The 16037-nt window shown below is 45.1% G+C and overlaps 1 protein-coding gene across 3 annotated transcripts in view; it reads left to right on the forward strand.

The window, feature by feature from the left end:
- Positions 1-591: 591 nt before the first annotated feature.
- GRID1 (glutamate ionotropic receptor delta type subunit 1) overlaps positions 592-16037 on the forward strand; it is a 507351-nt gene continuing 491905 nt past the window's right edge. The window contains exons 1-2 of one of the 3 annotated variants that reach the window (XM_085229265.1): positions 592-1165; positions 3141-3296. In XM_085229265.1, coding sequence (XP_085085391.1) covers positions 1087-1165; positions 3141-3296 — 235 coding nt within the window. In that variant the 5' untranslated portion in view covers positions 592-1086. Of the gene's footprint in view, positions 1166-1560; positions 1927-3140; positions 3297-16037 lie in introns of those variants that run through there. The other 2 variants (XM_085229263.1, XM_085229264.1) reach the window with 2 other exon arrangements.

The raw sequence follows: 16037 nt of genomic DNA on the forward strand, positions 1-16037 counted from the left end.
GCCGCAGCAGCCTGGCGCTGCCGAGGCGGCGACCTCCGGGAATGGCCGTGCCTCGCGTTATCCGAACGCTGACGTTCTCTGTATGTATCGCCCCGGCCCCGCAGCAACTTGATAGCGTTGGTAACATCCTGCTCGCGGCTCCTCTTCTTGGCAGCGGTTTTAATTACGGGATCGGGCTCCTGAATGAATTTGTTTTCTCTGGATCCTTGGCGTATTGAGACGCTCGTCACGTTTGGGTGCCTGCAATCACTGATGCGTTTGTTTTAGGGGATGAATTAGTCTTCTGAGTCCGAGCACGTCCGATTTATGAATTAGATTGCATTGAAAGCTAGAACAAACCAAACCGAGCAGCGGTTTTGCCGCACCACTTTTCTCCCCACCTCTTTGCTCCTGGCACGGTGGGGGGGAAGGGGGGAGGAAATCTCCCCGGCCCGCACCCCGCGCCCTTACCTGCCGGCATTCCCCTCGCCCCCCGCTTTCCTCCGTGCGCCCGGAGCCCCGGCCCCTCAGCCCGGCAGCCGTACGCGCGCGATACGTAACATCATTCCCAGCGTATCCCTCCGTGCCTCGCAGCGGCCGGTTCCCCCCCTCCCCCCGCTTCGCAGCGCCCTCCCGCTCCGTCGCTGAGCCGCCAAGTCCCCCTCCGCGCCGCCCGGGCGCCCACCGCCCGCACCCCGCCGCGCCGTGCCCCGGCGGCACCGAGCGCCGAGGCTCCGCAGTCACGTGGCGCGGGGGGCGGGCGGCGGCGGCGGCGGCGGCGGGGGGGCCGCTCCGCAGTTCGCGGTCTGCCGGCGCCCCGGCGCACACCGAGCGCTGGAGGCTCCGTCGCGCCGCCTGCCAAGCCGGGATCTACCGCCGCGCCGTTTCGGCCCCGTCTTTCTTCTCCTCTCCGCGTCGTCCGCTTCCCTCCATCTCGGAGAATCGTCTGCGTTCCGTGAGAATTTGGGATTATTTTTCTACGGGGGGTGTCGAGGCATCCCGTTCTCCCGCGCCGCCTGTTCCACCTGCCCTTGCGCCTTTCTTCTTCTTTCCCCCCGCCTGCCTCTCCGCCGACCCCGGGCTGATGTGCTGTGCGAGAGGCTGGAAATGGAAGTGTTGATGCTCTGGCTTTTTCCCTGGATATTTCAGTGCTTTTCGGTGCGGGCGGACTCCATCATCCACATCGGTAAGAGAGGGAACGCGGGGGGTTGGTCGGGGAGGGGGGGGGGCGGCGGAGAGGGACGCGGTAGATAAATAAATGAAGGGATCTTCTCGTTCGACCACTGTCATCTTTCAGGCAGCGAATGAGCCCAACTCCGCGAAGAGACGGGAGAGCGGGGTGCGGGGAAAGGCATCCGGACCCCCGGATCGCAAAGTTGGGGGCTAAGGGCGAGCTGTGCTCGGGGCCGGGCTGTGGCCGTGCAAGGGCCCCCTGGCGCCCCGTCGCGGTCTCCCGAGTGGCCGGGAACCGAGCTCGGAGCCGCTCGCGGGGTGAACGCTTCCTTCCTTCCTGCCCGCCGCCGAAAACAAACAGCCGCCCCCGGAACGCGGGCACAGAGAGGCATCGTCTGAACGTGCTCGGAAGGAAAACTTTCGGGGAGATAATTCCTCGGTCTTCGTCCCCTGCCGTAGCAAGTGGCAGCCGAGCCAGAACGCGAGGGGAGAACTTGGCTGGGAAAGGGTTAGAGAGGCGAGGTTTGCGGCGGCTCCGCGCGTGTGCGTGTGGCTGTGCGCGCAACTGTTGTGGTTTGAGTAAGATCTCATTAAAACCCTTGGGCAGTAAGGAGGCTGGATCGGCGGTGGGAAGAAGAGAGGGGCATGAATAAGAGGCAAAGGAGAGGCTGATGTGAACTTTTGCGGCTTCTGGGAGCGAGCACGGCAATGTCCGCGGGAAGCCTGGCGAGCGCAAGCGAGGCTCTGCAGTCACCTCTTGGCTGGTGTCGGAAGGTACCAGCAGGAAAGAAATGAGGATGCTTAGAGGCGGAGAGGGGGAGAGGATCACTTGTGGAAGATGTTAGGGGAGGAGACGGGAGTACGGCCGGAGAATGAAGAGCCGTCCTTCCCACCAGCCCCTTTGTGTGGGGGGGTTGGGGGTGGGAATAAAAGGAGAAAAAGAAATGAGAAGGAAAAAAAAAAAAAAGAAAACAGAAGGGGGGGGCGGGCAGGAGCAATCCTGGCTGGGGGAGCTCCGCGGCTGTGGGCAGAAAGTCCCCCGCCAACCCGGGGAGGGGAAGGGAAGGGCTGGGCTGAGCGGGGCCCGGCGGGCAGCGGCTCCGGGCCGCCGAGGGAGGCTCCGCTCTGCGCCACGCGCCTCCGGAGCCCGGGGACGAAGCCAAGGCAGACAGCATTGCGGAGCCATTAAGGAGACGGGGTCAGCCCGCAGCGGGAGCAGGGCGGCTTCGGCCCCGGGGCGCTACCCAGCGCTGGCCGGAGCCCGGCGCGCCACCTGTCCCCTAGGCCGACCCGCGGGGTTAGAGCCCTGGGGAAGGTGCCCAAGCCGGGGAATGAGGTTAGCCCCGCTTCGCCGTTGCCTGGCCCCGCGTCTCCGATGGGGGCGCGGCGTCACCGCCGCTTCTCCCCGCGCAAACTTCAGCCCGAGCAGCGTTTCTCGCTCCCTGCAGAACGCTCCGGCGAGCAGGAGAGCGCTGTGCGCGGAGCTGGGTGGTGCGGGGCAGCCCCGACACGCACCGGGCAGCGCTTCGCAGAGCCTGGGTAGGGCTTTGGTTGCCAGCACGACAGATCCCATCGCTCCTAGAGCAGGGCACTAAGAGTGATGCGTGCACACACATGCTCGGCACAGGGCGTCTTACGTAACGCACGGCACCAGATGTTTTCATGTTAAGTGCATAAGCAGGACAGTGAAACGGAAGCGTTCAGGTGACCGGCCGCAGAACCTTCGCGTCTGTGTGGGTGTTCGGCCCCGGACCGGAGCGCTGCCCCAAGAGCCGCAAATGGCGCGCCGTGAGCACAGATCGCTCCCGTTCCCCGGCCCGCTCCCATCCCGTCTCCGAGGGAGCGGTCGCTCTCCCCGGGCCTGCAGTGTCGTGGGAGCAGCCCCGCTGGCACCTTGCGAGCCTGGTACGGCCCTGCTACGGCCAGGGGAGCTCCGGGCGGGCAGCGGGCACGGCCCTCACCGCCCTCTGCCTCCTTGTTCCCCGCAGGTGCCATTTTTGAGGGCAATGCTGCCAAGGACGACGAGGTGTTCAAGCAGGCGGTGTCGGATCTGAACCTTAATGACGACATCCTCCAGAGCGAGAAAATCACTTACTCCATCAAGCTCATAGAGGCCAACAACCCCTTCCATGCGGTGCAGGAAGGTGAGCCCCGGGGCAGCACGCCGCAGGCGGGCGGGGAGAACGGTCCGTCCTGTTAGCGGGGAGGGAGTCTCGGTCCTGCGGCTCGCTTGGAAACTTTTCTTCGGTCGGGGGTTGGCGCTGTCTTACAAGGAAAGAGAAGGGACGGTGCGGTGCGCCGGCTGCGGCTCTCTGCCATGCCGTGCAGCGCCGCGCAGGGGCAGCCCGGCCCGGGCGGGGGGCAGCAGCGGCACAGCCGGTAGGGCCGGGGGCTCCGCATCACTCCCGAGTCCGCAGGCGACCCTGCTCTCCGTTGCTACGGCCCGCGCTGGAGCCCACGCGTGGGCAGGGCAGAAGAACGGGCCCCGCCCGATGGGGCTCGGCTGGCACCGAGAGGCCGGAGCGGGCGGGAGGATGGGGGGTCGGCGGGGCGGAAGGCAGCGCCCGGCCCGGAGCGTCGCGCTCCGCGGCCACCCGGAGAGAGCGAAGGTGGGCAGGCGGCGGGACAGCGCGGCGCTTCTTGAGAGAGGAGCGAGTCCTCGCCTGGCAGCGGGGCTGGCAGGCGGTTAGGTAGCCAGGCACCGGCTGAAGCCTTCCAGAGTTCAGGAGATCTGACAAGTAGTAACGTAGGTAATTCATTTCAATTAGATTTTTTTTTTTTCCGAAGGGAAACGTTGAAATTAATCAGCTTGCTTTACAAATAAGACTTGAAAAATATATTATTTCTGATTTAATGAAGCCAAGGTTAATTATGGCCTATATTATTTCAGAAGCTGTGTTTTCCAGTAGTAATTATTCTAGAAACAGAGAACTATTTATATACCCAAACTAGAATATTAAAAAAAAAATGATTCATCACCAGCCTTGCCCTTAGTTCTTCAGAGCACAGAGTGAATCTTTCTCTGTATGAAAATTTGCATTAATCCATATGTATTTTTATGTAAGTTGTGTACATGCAAATTATAGCTACAAAATTACACCAAATGTTAATTTTCATGAACTCTAAACAATTTCTTCTGCTGCCTTTCTCCCCAGTGTGGGTCCTAGTTAGTATGCACATTCAAGAGAAACAGCAAAGTATACCTTTTCAAGGGACCTTTCCCATTAATGGGATTCCTCCTACTGCTCTGAAAGCTTAGCAAGTAGGCATGAAAATAAAACTGCTTGTGAAAAAGAAAGAGGTTTTAAAACAGTACTCCATGCATGTGGTCAGACACCAGAGAGTTCATTTATTGGCACAGATTAACACTGAGCAATTGGATCTTCTTAACTTTTACGGAAGCTTGTGGAGCTTGTTCAACTTGGTGGAAGTGACAGCAGTTGGCTGGCTGAACAATTGCTTGCAACAGTGTCTCTTCTCAGAGTAAAACTTCCTGCAGCTGTTCTGAATGCCTTGCATTTGGGCTGACATTCTTGTAGCCAGACTCTTTGCTCAGTTTTGTTGAGGGCAGGCAGCGTGATCAACTGGAGGATTCTTCTTGATCTAGTAAGAGTTTTTGTTGTTGATGCTACTGCTCTATTTGCTAATCTTGAAGATCAGTATTGTGTTTAAAAGGACTACTGTCGAAACAGAAAATCTCTGTTGAAAATCCACGTTGAAGCCACGGAAGGGACCCTGGTCAGATTTTTAGTGTATCCAATAGAGAATATTTGTACCATAAGAACACATCAATAAAGATGTTGCTTCCTTCCAAGATGCTCTTTCAGGGATTGTGTGTCCATTGCATTTAGAATGGCACTTGGATGATCTGATCTCATGCTGGACAATTAAGGAAGTGATCCAAAGAGATACTGTCCTCCGTCTCTAAGAGAGACATTAAGGCATACTGAGGTGTTCTTTTGGGAGGACTGTGTAGTGGTCCTGAAGCCTTTACTCCATTTCGTGGCTGGCGTTATTGGTTCAGGTCAGGTCTTTTTTTATTATTGTTATTTTTATGTAAGATTTAATTTTCTACCTTTGAAACCATTACACAGCACACTGACAAAATGATACGTGGGGCACCCAAGTAGCTGGGCTGTTCTTACTGTGCAGTGTCACACTGCTGAGTGTTCCTTGGTGTCACTCTGACTATTCAGAATCTCACCATGTCTCACTGTACGGATGCCCTGCTCATTTTGGTAGAATATTGCAGATAGTACTCAAAATAACCCGGAGCAAATCCTCTGCCCAGACTGCTTTTAGAATGTTGCTGCTGCTACATAAAACGCCCTGACATTCACATTATTCTTCTGGAGTCTTTCTAAGCAGTGCCATGGAAATCAATGTTGCAAGCATTAGTTTCATAGCGATGGAACTTCTTATAGTAAAAACCAATCTGGAATAAAAATAAACCACCATGATACTACTGCCAGGGTACTGCAGTCAATCAAATCATAAATATTATTTTTATTTGAATAATCTTATATGCATTTTTCTGAAACGGCATTGTGAATGATTTTTTAAGACCTTTTTAAAGAATGCTGCAAGTTAGGACCTACATTTCAATGATATAATACTGGTAACCTTATGGAAAGTCATCTCTCCATGTTATGAGGTCTATTTCTTGGTAACGAGCTGTTAGTTACTGCTGGTGATTGTTACTGATGTGTCTGACATAGTGGCTGTTGTGCAGGTGGAGAACTTCTTTGTGGGTAGGAAGCATGGAAAAGCAGAAGCTACTGGGTTTTAGAGGCAAAAAAGATAAAAGAGCAAATAATTTGCCTTTCATAAACGGAGTGATTTTTGGTGCTGGACGGTGCGGAGACGTGGTATGGGATTTTGAACATAGGGGCTGCAGGGACTTTGCTTTACAGAAAGGAGGGCTCTATTCTGGTAAGTTGTGGTGACTACAGGAAATAAATGAAATCAGAAGTCCTTTTTCTTCAGAGACTTGGTGGATGCTCATGCTAATGGTTATTTATGTAAGGTACCAGAGAATAGAAAGTGACAAAAAGTGTAATTGTGTTCCATCTGTCTTTTATTTTGCTATAAATTGCGGAAACAAAACTCTGTTGTGCTATTTTGGCTCCGTCAACCTCACATTTTATAACAAAGGGCAGCAGATGTGTGTGTGGAAGGAATTCCAGTGACAAGGGATGTAAGAGTGAAGAACAAACAGACCCTGGTGTATGCACGAAATAGGACTTTGTTGTTTATTTGTGCTTGTGAGCAGGCATTGCATTTTGTAGCATATTGCTTTTGTGCATGTGGCAATTACTGGAGGGATGAGTTGTTTTTTTCACTGGCTGTCATGGGAGAAAATATACATGGGCAATCATCGTTCTTTTCATATGATTTTAAGAAAATCAACTGAAATCACAAACATGGTGTTAAATTATACGCTAGCTTCCAAAGGAGGCATGCATTCAGTTTCTGTTAAGTGATGGAGAAGGGGAATAGTGAGTAGTTGTTTGTGTGCAGTGTGTATTTAACCTAGTAATGCGGCGATGTTTTTGTGGTTCAAACGTTCAAATAAGCTCAAAGATATGAGAAACACTTTAAAGCTCTCAGTTCAAATTGGGATTTCTGAGCCTGCCATTGGTGTTGAAAAGTGATTCTTCATTTGACGTATGGGTGGTGAACAAGTTTCCAGCCGGACTTGAAAGCATGTGTTTAAACTAAAAAAACAACCAATATTAATTGGTTGTAAGTTTTTAACATGTCGCTTTCGGATGGGGAATAGTTAGCAGTAGGTCAGAACTGGGGCATAGGAAAAGCTAATATTTACCTTTTTTAGTGCTCTTTGGGGGAGAGATCCCAGGAGATTGCTATTCAGAAACGGTGAAAGTTTAAAGCCCTGTTTCTCACTGAACGATGCTTACACATCTATGGAGCTTTCCTGGAGCTGAAACTTGCTGTTCTCTCTGCATAGCAATTTCACATGAATTGTTTCTAATTTGAGCAGCCTTGTATGTATGCTTGTTGATGTTAAAATGCTGTCAGCTCTGGAAATGAGAACTAATTTGGAAAATCAAACTGTGATCTGAGAGCAAGAATCGTGTTCCATAAATGGATTTATTGTCAATCCCATGGATGATGCTGTGGTTTTAGAGCGGCTCAGAGTTGCAGATTTTTTAGATGTCTGTGTTGTACAACGTTGGGTGAAGCTGATCTCTTATCATAGTGCATAGAACTTGGGGATGCACTTGGCACAGTTCTTCAGCTATCTTGGCTCAGCACTTGTATTTCAAGTTACTCCCATGGTTGCCTTCTAACTGTTTTATTTGTTGATGTGTAAGCTGGTCAGTGCGGGGATAACTGAGGTGAACTGCAGAACTGGAGAATGGGACTCATCAGCTCCATTGCTATTCTTGCATTTATTTGACTGACTAAGACCCCAAACAAAACTGTACTTATATGCATGTTGCCCAGTGGCAGGAACCGTGGGGGAGCAGACTAATGGTTTATTTAAGCACATGCATGTATCTTGGGATTTTTGCTCATAGCTCATTTTGCCAACCTGGGACTTTATATCAACTTAGTGCAAGTGTCCCTTATTTGAAACCCACAAGTGGTCAGAAGCTGTATCTTGATTTTAATGGAATAGAGACTTCAGACTTCAATTAAAGGGCTGTTCTCCATTGGGAGAATTTAAACTTGAGTGGCTGTTAAATATGGAAGAGAAGACCTAATAGAAGCTGTGAAAACATAGCCATCAGTCATGGTGATAACACTCTCTTCACCTTCTGGTAAGCCGGATTCTGGACCGTTTAAAGATGGATGTTTGTGTAGTGCAGGGCAAGGCATTTTGTTCTGCTGAGCTGTAGTTTCACATGCTCCAGAAGTGAAGGCTGTTGTTTTAAGAATCAGGATATTTTAATACCAGTGTGGAAGAGCAGAGAGAAAGCAAAGTATAACAAACATAAACCAAAAATTTGGTAAAAATTAATGAAGTATTAGGTGAATTAAAAAAAAAAAAAAAGAGTTTTTTTTTGTTTGTTTTGTTTGTTTGTTTATTTTTAATCATGCTTTACTGATTTGGCTGCATTGAATTGAGGTGTTTGCCACCTAACTAGAAGTAGTTTGGTAGACTGGATCTAGATTTTTAATTCGTTTATATCCCTATGCTCTCTATTAAATTTTCTCCAGTGGTTTCTTTTGAGTCCTTCACTGCCACATAATGTTAACTTCATCTTCTCTCCATCCGCAGTGTGCTAGAATACAGATTTCACAGTGTTATCATCAGGATATGATGTCTTGCTTGGAAGTTCTTGACAGAGCTATGAGCTCTCCAGAAAGAACATATTGTTATGTATAGCTTTTCCGCTTTTAATCTGAGCTTTCAAGACTTATTGAAAACCAGGCAGAAGGAGTGAGAGTAGTGCATCTCTCACGTGGTCAGGGGGGCCTTGCTGTGTAACTACACATTTTTTCTACTAGTCTGCTGCAGTTAAAAGCTGTTGCTCAGTGGGGTGAATGTGCTTAACAGTTTTACCTCCTTGTGCCCTTTGAGACCAAACCAGGACTTGTTAAGGACTGCCACAGTGAGGACATCTGTGACGCTGTCATACCATTGTGCCTGTGCTTCCATAAGCTGTAGTTGGATGGCTCAGTTTATTATTAACCAATGTTTCACAGAACTAAAACCCCAGCAAATTAAAATGCCTATCTGTACCAATTCTCATGTTTTTGTTATGCTGAAAGCAGGAACATGCTGATATCTTCAGTAGGAAGGAGAGAAGCCGTACAGGAGTCAGTTTAGTGCTGGGAATGAAGGCAGACTACAGGCTGTGGGAGAACATCCAAATACGTGTTCGTTTTGTAGTTTCTTTCCACTTGCCGTGTTCTACTCATAGCCACAGTTAATCAGGTTCTGAGGTGCAAAATGTTCTGTACATGCAGAAGGAGCTGCTTTTGTTTAAAAACATCCCTGCTATTGCTTTTTTGTTTTTCCCTAAGTGTACATAGATTAATTCCACTGCAATCATGTTATCTGCTTTTGGAGAGATTCCCATCATTCTGGGCTGGATCTGAGCTGCCCAGAAAGTGAAATCCATGAAATGTCATACATAGGAGTGCAGAGGTCAGGGAATGAAGGAGGGCTCCCTGCTCAGCAACGTGAGGCAGAAAGAGAGGCTGTTGTGCAAATATGGCAGTGTGGATGGAAGCTGCTTAGAGCACAGAGACCTGCTCCAGCTCAGTGATGAGGGTGCTGTGCTCAGCCTTTCACAGCAGGTATCGTAGACTCTGCTTGCCATGAGATGACAGGAAATTCCTGAGTGGCTTCCTGCTTTCAGTGAATTTTGTCCGAACAAATTTTTTATTACTTCCATGTACATAGCTGTGTAAGCTTATTTCTTCTCTCTCTATCTAATATGCTGACTAGTTAATGCCTTTATTTCTGCATCACATTGCAGTGTTTGATGGTCTTCCCCACTGATCCTGCTGCCAATGGTGATCATTTATCAAAAATCTGCAGCTGGGTTTCTTACTCTAGAATTTCATTATGGAGAATATGCTTTATCATTAACGTGCATGCTAGAAAGTACCATAAAAAGTAGTAATGAATGTTTTTCATGGTTAAAGATTTTTCTTTTTTTCTGCTTTTTGTTCTACTTTTTTCTAGAAGAAAATAATTTTCTGAGTGTTTTTGTTTATCTTGGGCAGCTTTTCTCAGTTATTACTGTGGAGGAGGATCTGTAACCATGAAATGAGTATACAAAACTGCCTCCAGTTAAAATAATGGCTAAAGAAGATGATCATAAATGGCGCAGTATAAACTATATATGCATGTGTATATATATTCATGCACATATACCCTGTACAAAGGATTTAATTACTAGACTTAAGTGCTATGTGTTCAGCAGGGAGTCTGCCATGAGCTTTTCTGTGTTCAGAGTCTTATAGACACTGGTGATGACAGGACTGACTAGCTAAGGGTTCTATTTTAAATTACATCTTAATACTTACAGAGTTAGATACATTAATTATTTTGATGCAATGTATCGTGGTTTGGTTTAGTCATAGAATGAAAGGAATCAGAACTACACATTCTTTGAAAAGGGGGAATACTGTCTTGTTTATTAAAACTGTTCATGGCTTGCTGTGGTTGTTTACTGGAAGGAAATAAAGGTGTGCAATGGTTTGTGAATGTAAGACTTCAACACAGTAAGACTGTGGCTGAAAGTTACCTCAGGTTGAACTTTTTGCCATTTCAGAGGAACCACAAAGTCTTCTTTGTTTTTTAGGCAAAGATCAGAATGTTTTTCATACTTCTGTTCATAGTGCATTCCCTCTGATGGGAATTCCTGCTGTGTCTTTATTTGTCTCTCTCACTTGTTGCCTAGGGGTGTTTCTTCAATTTGCCCCTCCAAAAAAATTACGTAGAATGCACTGTTGGAATCATATTGCTACAATTACTCAAATTAAGCCCCTCCCTTTTTTATTTTTTATTTTTTAAACAGATGTCTGTAAGTATCCCCCTGAAAAGGAAATGTCCCACACAACTCTTGCTTTTCTGTCAAGATTTTTTTTCCATAATTTAAAGATGTTTGAGTTCATGATTTGGGATGGCATTTTCAATTTTGACAGTTTTTTTTATATACTAGACTTAGTGGTGATTTTTCTTAGGTGGAGATATGCTGTGAGCTACTTTCCATTTGTAAACCTGCTGGAAGAGGTTGGCTTTCAAACCAGGGAATGAAACACTTTGAGCACAGGGCAGATATGAGATATGCAGACTGCTGTGTGCAAAAATGGATCACTTGTGAAGTGAAAATCGAGGCACCGTCCTGAAACTCCTTTCCACTTCAGTCCACCATCACAGATGGGCGCTGGATGTTACAGTTCCTCCTTGTCCACAATCAAAAAGCATCACTAAAAGTAACATGGTTTCCTTGAAGCTGAATTAAAAATCAACAATTTAAGATCTTTGTCATGGGGAACATTGGGCCTTAAATAAAATGAATGCCAAGGGTGGCAGTTTCACAACTTAGAAAGCACCTTGGATTTCAGAGTACAGGAAAAAGGTTGAGGGAGGATCCAGCTAGCACAGATCAGTGCAGTGCAAATTTTTGATTTGTTAGTGTTCTTCGTGGGAAATTTGAAGTGGGAGTGTTAAATGGCATGCAGCATTTTGAGCTCCCCATTTTATTTCATATATAATTCTGTAATAATGTTAAAGGTGGATAATAATGATACTCTAATATGACAAAATTTCTTTTATTTGCATAACTTTAAGGCAATAAACATATAAACTATGTGGAAAGCTGTTCTTTTATGTTTTTCCTAATAGCTTGCATTCAGTTATGATTTGGAGACTTCATAGTTGTGCTTGAAATTGCATTTAGGTTTTTGGGTTTGAAGTGCATTTTATAGCCTGCAAGGTTTGGCTTACCAGAAGGAGATTGCCTATGCTAAGCCCTGCTGATGTCAAGTTCCTTTCTTTTGACCCTGTTATGGCATCTTGGTGCCTGCACATTTTTTTTTCTTTTCTGCCCCTTATATTATACTATATTAACTAATATATATATTAGAATATACAATAAGAATTAATATTAGGAAGTACCAACAACTTGCATTTAAAGGAAAAAAGAACCAAGAGGCATTAATGTCAAGCAGTATTTGGCTGTATGAAAACACACAGCAGGGCTTCTACTGCTTGACCTTACTAGAACCATTCCCTTAGTAACCTTTCATAAAAGGAGTAAAAGGACAGTAAGAAAACATTCTTTTTTTTTCTGTATATCCAACAGAATAATATCTAAGCGTTGACTTTCTCTTAAAAAATACAAGCTCAAATCAGGAACCTCGCAGCGGGTCCAAGCTCCCATTGCTTATCCTGTTTCTCAGTCCAACTATTCATTCCTCTGCTTTTTAAGTTACTGGAGTTTTTCAGATTTTAACTAACAGCTGTGCTGATAGAATACTTCCAATATCCTCGAAATCTTAATCATAGTCTGTCTTGTCCTTATTTAGAAAGGATAAGACAGATTTTTAGAAAGAGTAAAGGATTTTGTATATGAGCAAGTGTTTGCAAAGTGAATGAGAATTGCCTTTGTCAGCAGGTAAATGACTCCATACCACTACTTGATAATTAGAAAATACCAGTTGCTTGGTTATACTTTCAACGTGGAAATTGTGTGATGATGTGGAGTGGCATTTCCACTGCTTTGTGTTTTCTTAACCTTTCTGCTCCTGAATAAAGGTAAAATTTGGAGTGGGGGAAGAAGGAATTTGTTCCTGGGAGACAGAAACTCAGTGTCATTTTTTTTGTTTGCAAACCCTCAGCTCATTATTTCCTTTTTTAAAAAAGTGCGTTACAACCCAAAAGGAAACTTTCTTCTAAAATGAACGTTGTTTTGTATTGAATATTAACTGTATTTTAATCCAGAGGACAAGTGTTTTCCCCATTTTCAATCCTGCTTAGGGATATTTCTGGTAAGGGAAACAGCTATCTGAGAGGCTCAGAAAGAAGGAACTCATGATGCGATGCCTCTGAGGGTCAAAGTGCAAAGAGTTAGGATGTTTGGGTGGGGGGAACCCAATTATCTGCTTTAAGATTTCTTTTTTACTGAAACTTTATTTTTCTTTCATCTTGTCTGCCTGAAGTACTTCAGTTACTGTGGAAGTAGCAGTGGTTTTGATATCTGTTTGACGCAGTAACTGAAAAGAAGGAGAAAAAGCTTGGCGTCCCTCTGGTCTGGGCAAGGTACTCGCATAGCATGGGTCCACATTTTTAGAGGGGCAGGAGAAGAGCAGGGGTGGCACACTGTTAGCCAATAATAAATCTGCAAATAATCAGTTGCAGTTATTTCCTTTCCTGAGAGAAGAGAAGGCTTTTCCAAAGTATGCTCACATAACAAGATGAGGAAAGATATGGTGTAGCAGAAGTTGAGGTTGACTGAACCTCTGCTTGTAGAAAGTCACTTGTCCAGGGCAGCTTGAAAAGAGAGTGCCTGTATGTGGATTAAAGTGTGATACAACCTGCACAAAACGTGATTTTGTGCAACTTAGATTTTTTTTTTTTTTCTTAAAAAAGAGTAAGAGAGTTGATGGAGTATATGCTGTAACTCTTGGGAAACACTTGGGAAGAATGTCTTGCAGCAAGGCTTTTAGGTAAAGCAGTATCTTTATCCACAAGTTAGCATAGCCATTAAATGTGTTACGATGCTTTGGGGTCTTGCTTTGCCTCTGGATGGGTACTCACAAAGTCACTTGTGCAGGCAAGCAGAAGTGCTGTTGTCAAGCGTGATTAGAGACAGCCTTCTCAAAGCAGGTGGCTGGAGTCAGCTTCCCCTCCCTTTGCCAGTGGCAGTGGCTCTGTAGTGGCAAGGCTGGTTGGTTCACAAGTATATTTCTAAGGGCTTAACGCCGTAGCATGTGTTGAGGACAGCTTACATTTTTGTGACCACATTGTGCCCTTTCTGCATTTACACTGCTGATTAAAAAATAAAGCATGTCAGCTATAACACAGAGTCATCTGGGCGATGCAGTAAGTAGTGGTGCCTTTTTCTTTTTGAGGTAAGCATGCAACCCTATTTCTCAGACTTTCAGTGCTTGTTTTGCCGTCTTTCATTAGATTTTTTTTTTTTTACAGTGACCTAGTATTTTTCTCAGGATGAACTTCCTTCTGTTACTCATTTAATTTCTTCTTTGCCCCTTTTTACCACATCTTTGATTGTATAATTGTTGCTGGTGTCTTTATGCCTTGAGTTCTTCACCAAAACTCCAGTTTTGCAAAGACACTTTCCTAATGAGACGTATAATTCCCTATGTCCTTTTCAGAGCTGCCTCCTCCTCATTTGCAGCTACCAGTGCTGTACCCTGTTTCATATGGACAGCAGCAGATTCATCATTCTAGTTCCTAGAGAGCTTTGTAAACGTAAACTGTTCCTCTGAATTCAGGTGTCTTTCCTGTACCTGCCTTCTCTAGTTTGGTAGCATCTTGTTCTCCCTGTCTTTCCAGTCTCTGCTCAATGCAATAGATTTTATGAACATGTCTTTTCTTGATTTGCTGGATTATTTTATTTCCATTGCATTTTAATCATTGTGATGACAACATCTGTGGGCAGCAATATACAGATGTTTGCCAGAGCAGATTTTAAGGTTCGTAAATAGTTGCTTTATCTACATGAAAAAAGAAAGGTTTTGTCTTTTGCGTTTACACCAAAAGAAGCAGAGCTGCATTATGGAAATGAAATGTGTGTCTGTGGGAGACTTGCTGCCTTTCTGTGACTGCCAGGGGAATCCTGTAAGTTCCACACAGCTTCCTCTATGTTAACCTGCTGAAGAGAGCCCAAGGTCTGTTTTGCAGAATTGAGTCTCAGCCTGCTTTCAGTAACACAACATGTAATCTTCCTCTCTTTTTATTTTTCATTTTAACCTTCAAAAGTGTACTTCTCTGACATCATAAGGAAGCAGAGAATAGACATGAATGAGAAGCCAGAGGTGCTCCTTGAGAACATTACATTAGTTCAAAAGAATGATAAAATATCAAGAATGTAAAAAAGAAAATTACAGCAGTGGTTGTAATTGTATTTGTAATGTACAATTGTAATGCAGGGCATTCTGGCAGTGCTGACAGTTGACTGCAATCAGGTTAAAATGACAATTTGGTCAAAAGTGCTTCTTAAATTGTCGGTGAACTAGAAGGAGATTATTTTTTATCATAACTTTGTGCCTTTTTGTTTTCTGGTTTGTGCTAATTATCTTCAAAGAGAGGTTGTCCTTAAGGTAGCTAAACAGGCAGAAAAGCTCCTGATGAGTATTTAAGAAATAAAGTTTGTTGTTCAAAATCAGAAGCTCGTGCCCTGTACTCCTGGTGTCATTGGGGCTCTAAGATGTATTTTGCCAATCTATCTGTCTATCTATTTATTTTTCTTGGCTTGCAGGTAGATTATCTGTAAACTCTCTTGAAGAGTTCTTCTCTCTTGAAGATATTACACAGAGTGGTACATCTTCTAAAGGAAGTTGTATGAGTAAGGCTTGGAATGAGACACATTGGTTGTGATGTTTTGTCTCTCTTTGGAATTTATTTTCTCAGAAAAACAAATAAATTAGCTGTTACTAAAAGTAAGTAGCAGAGAGCTTATTTTGAGTCTCTCCAAAAGAAGAAAATGTGCTATAAAATGTTGATGTTCTTTTGAGCTTGCAAATGAGTGAAGATTACAGTCTGTAACTTGTGACAGATTTATAATGTATAAAGTTGAATTTATTTATTTACTTACTTATTTTCAGAAATATCATTGCCAGTTGCCCAAGGGCGTAGTTTACCTTTGCAGAAAACCTACACACAGAATGTAAGTTAACTGTAAAATTCATACAGTCTAAAATAGTGTGCATGAGACCAGAGAACTACTGTACAAGGCCCTGGAGAGCAGTATGTGTCATATGCATGACACTTTACCTAGACAGATTCAAGTGAAACTTACTTCCAAAATGATGAAGGAATAGGCAGAAGAAGACGACTTGAAGCCACATCATTTAGATCGTTAGGGTGCACTGATAAGGTAAGATGGATCTTTTCTAGATTGAATAGGAAATAAGAAGAGTTTCTTTGAATTTAAGAAGCTTGAAAAGCTCTGCTGGCTCTGGTGCCCCTGGAAAGTGCATTAAGGCAAAATGAAGGCTTGCATCAATTTGTCATTTAAATAAAGGAGTCTTTTTCGGAATTTTTTTCACAACTATTTAGTTGGTGGTGTGTAATACGCTTAGAAAATACAAATAAACATAAGTTTTTAGAAAGTTCTGCCTTTTAAAAATATATCTCCATCTCTTTAGGGTTATTTTAAATGTATGACTTGCAGATGGCTTGTCAGATGATCAGATACACTGGGAAATAGTCA

The sequence above is a fragment of the Meleagris gallopavo genome, chromosome 8 (genome assembly GCF_905368555.1).
Source record: "Meleagris gallopavo chromosome 8, MGAL_WU_HG_1.1, whole genome shotgun sequence".
NCBI lineage: Eukaryota > Metazoa > Chordata > Aves > Galliformes > Phasianidae > Meleagris > Meleagris gallopavo.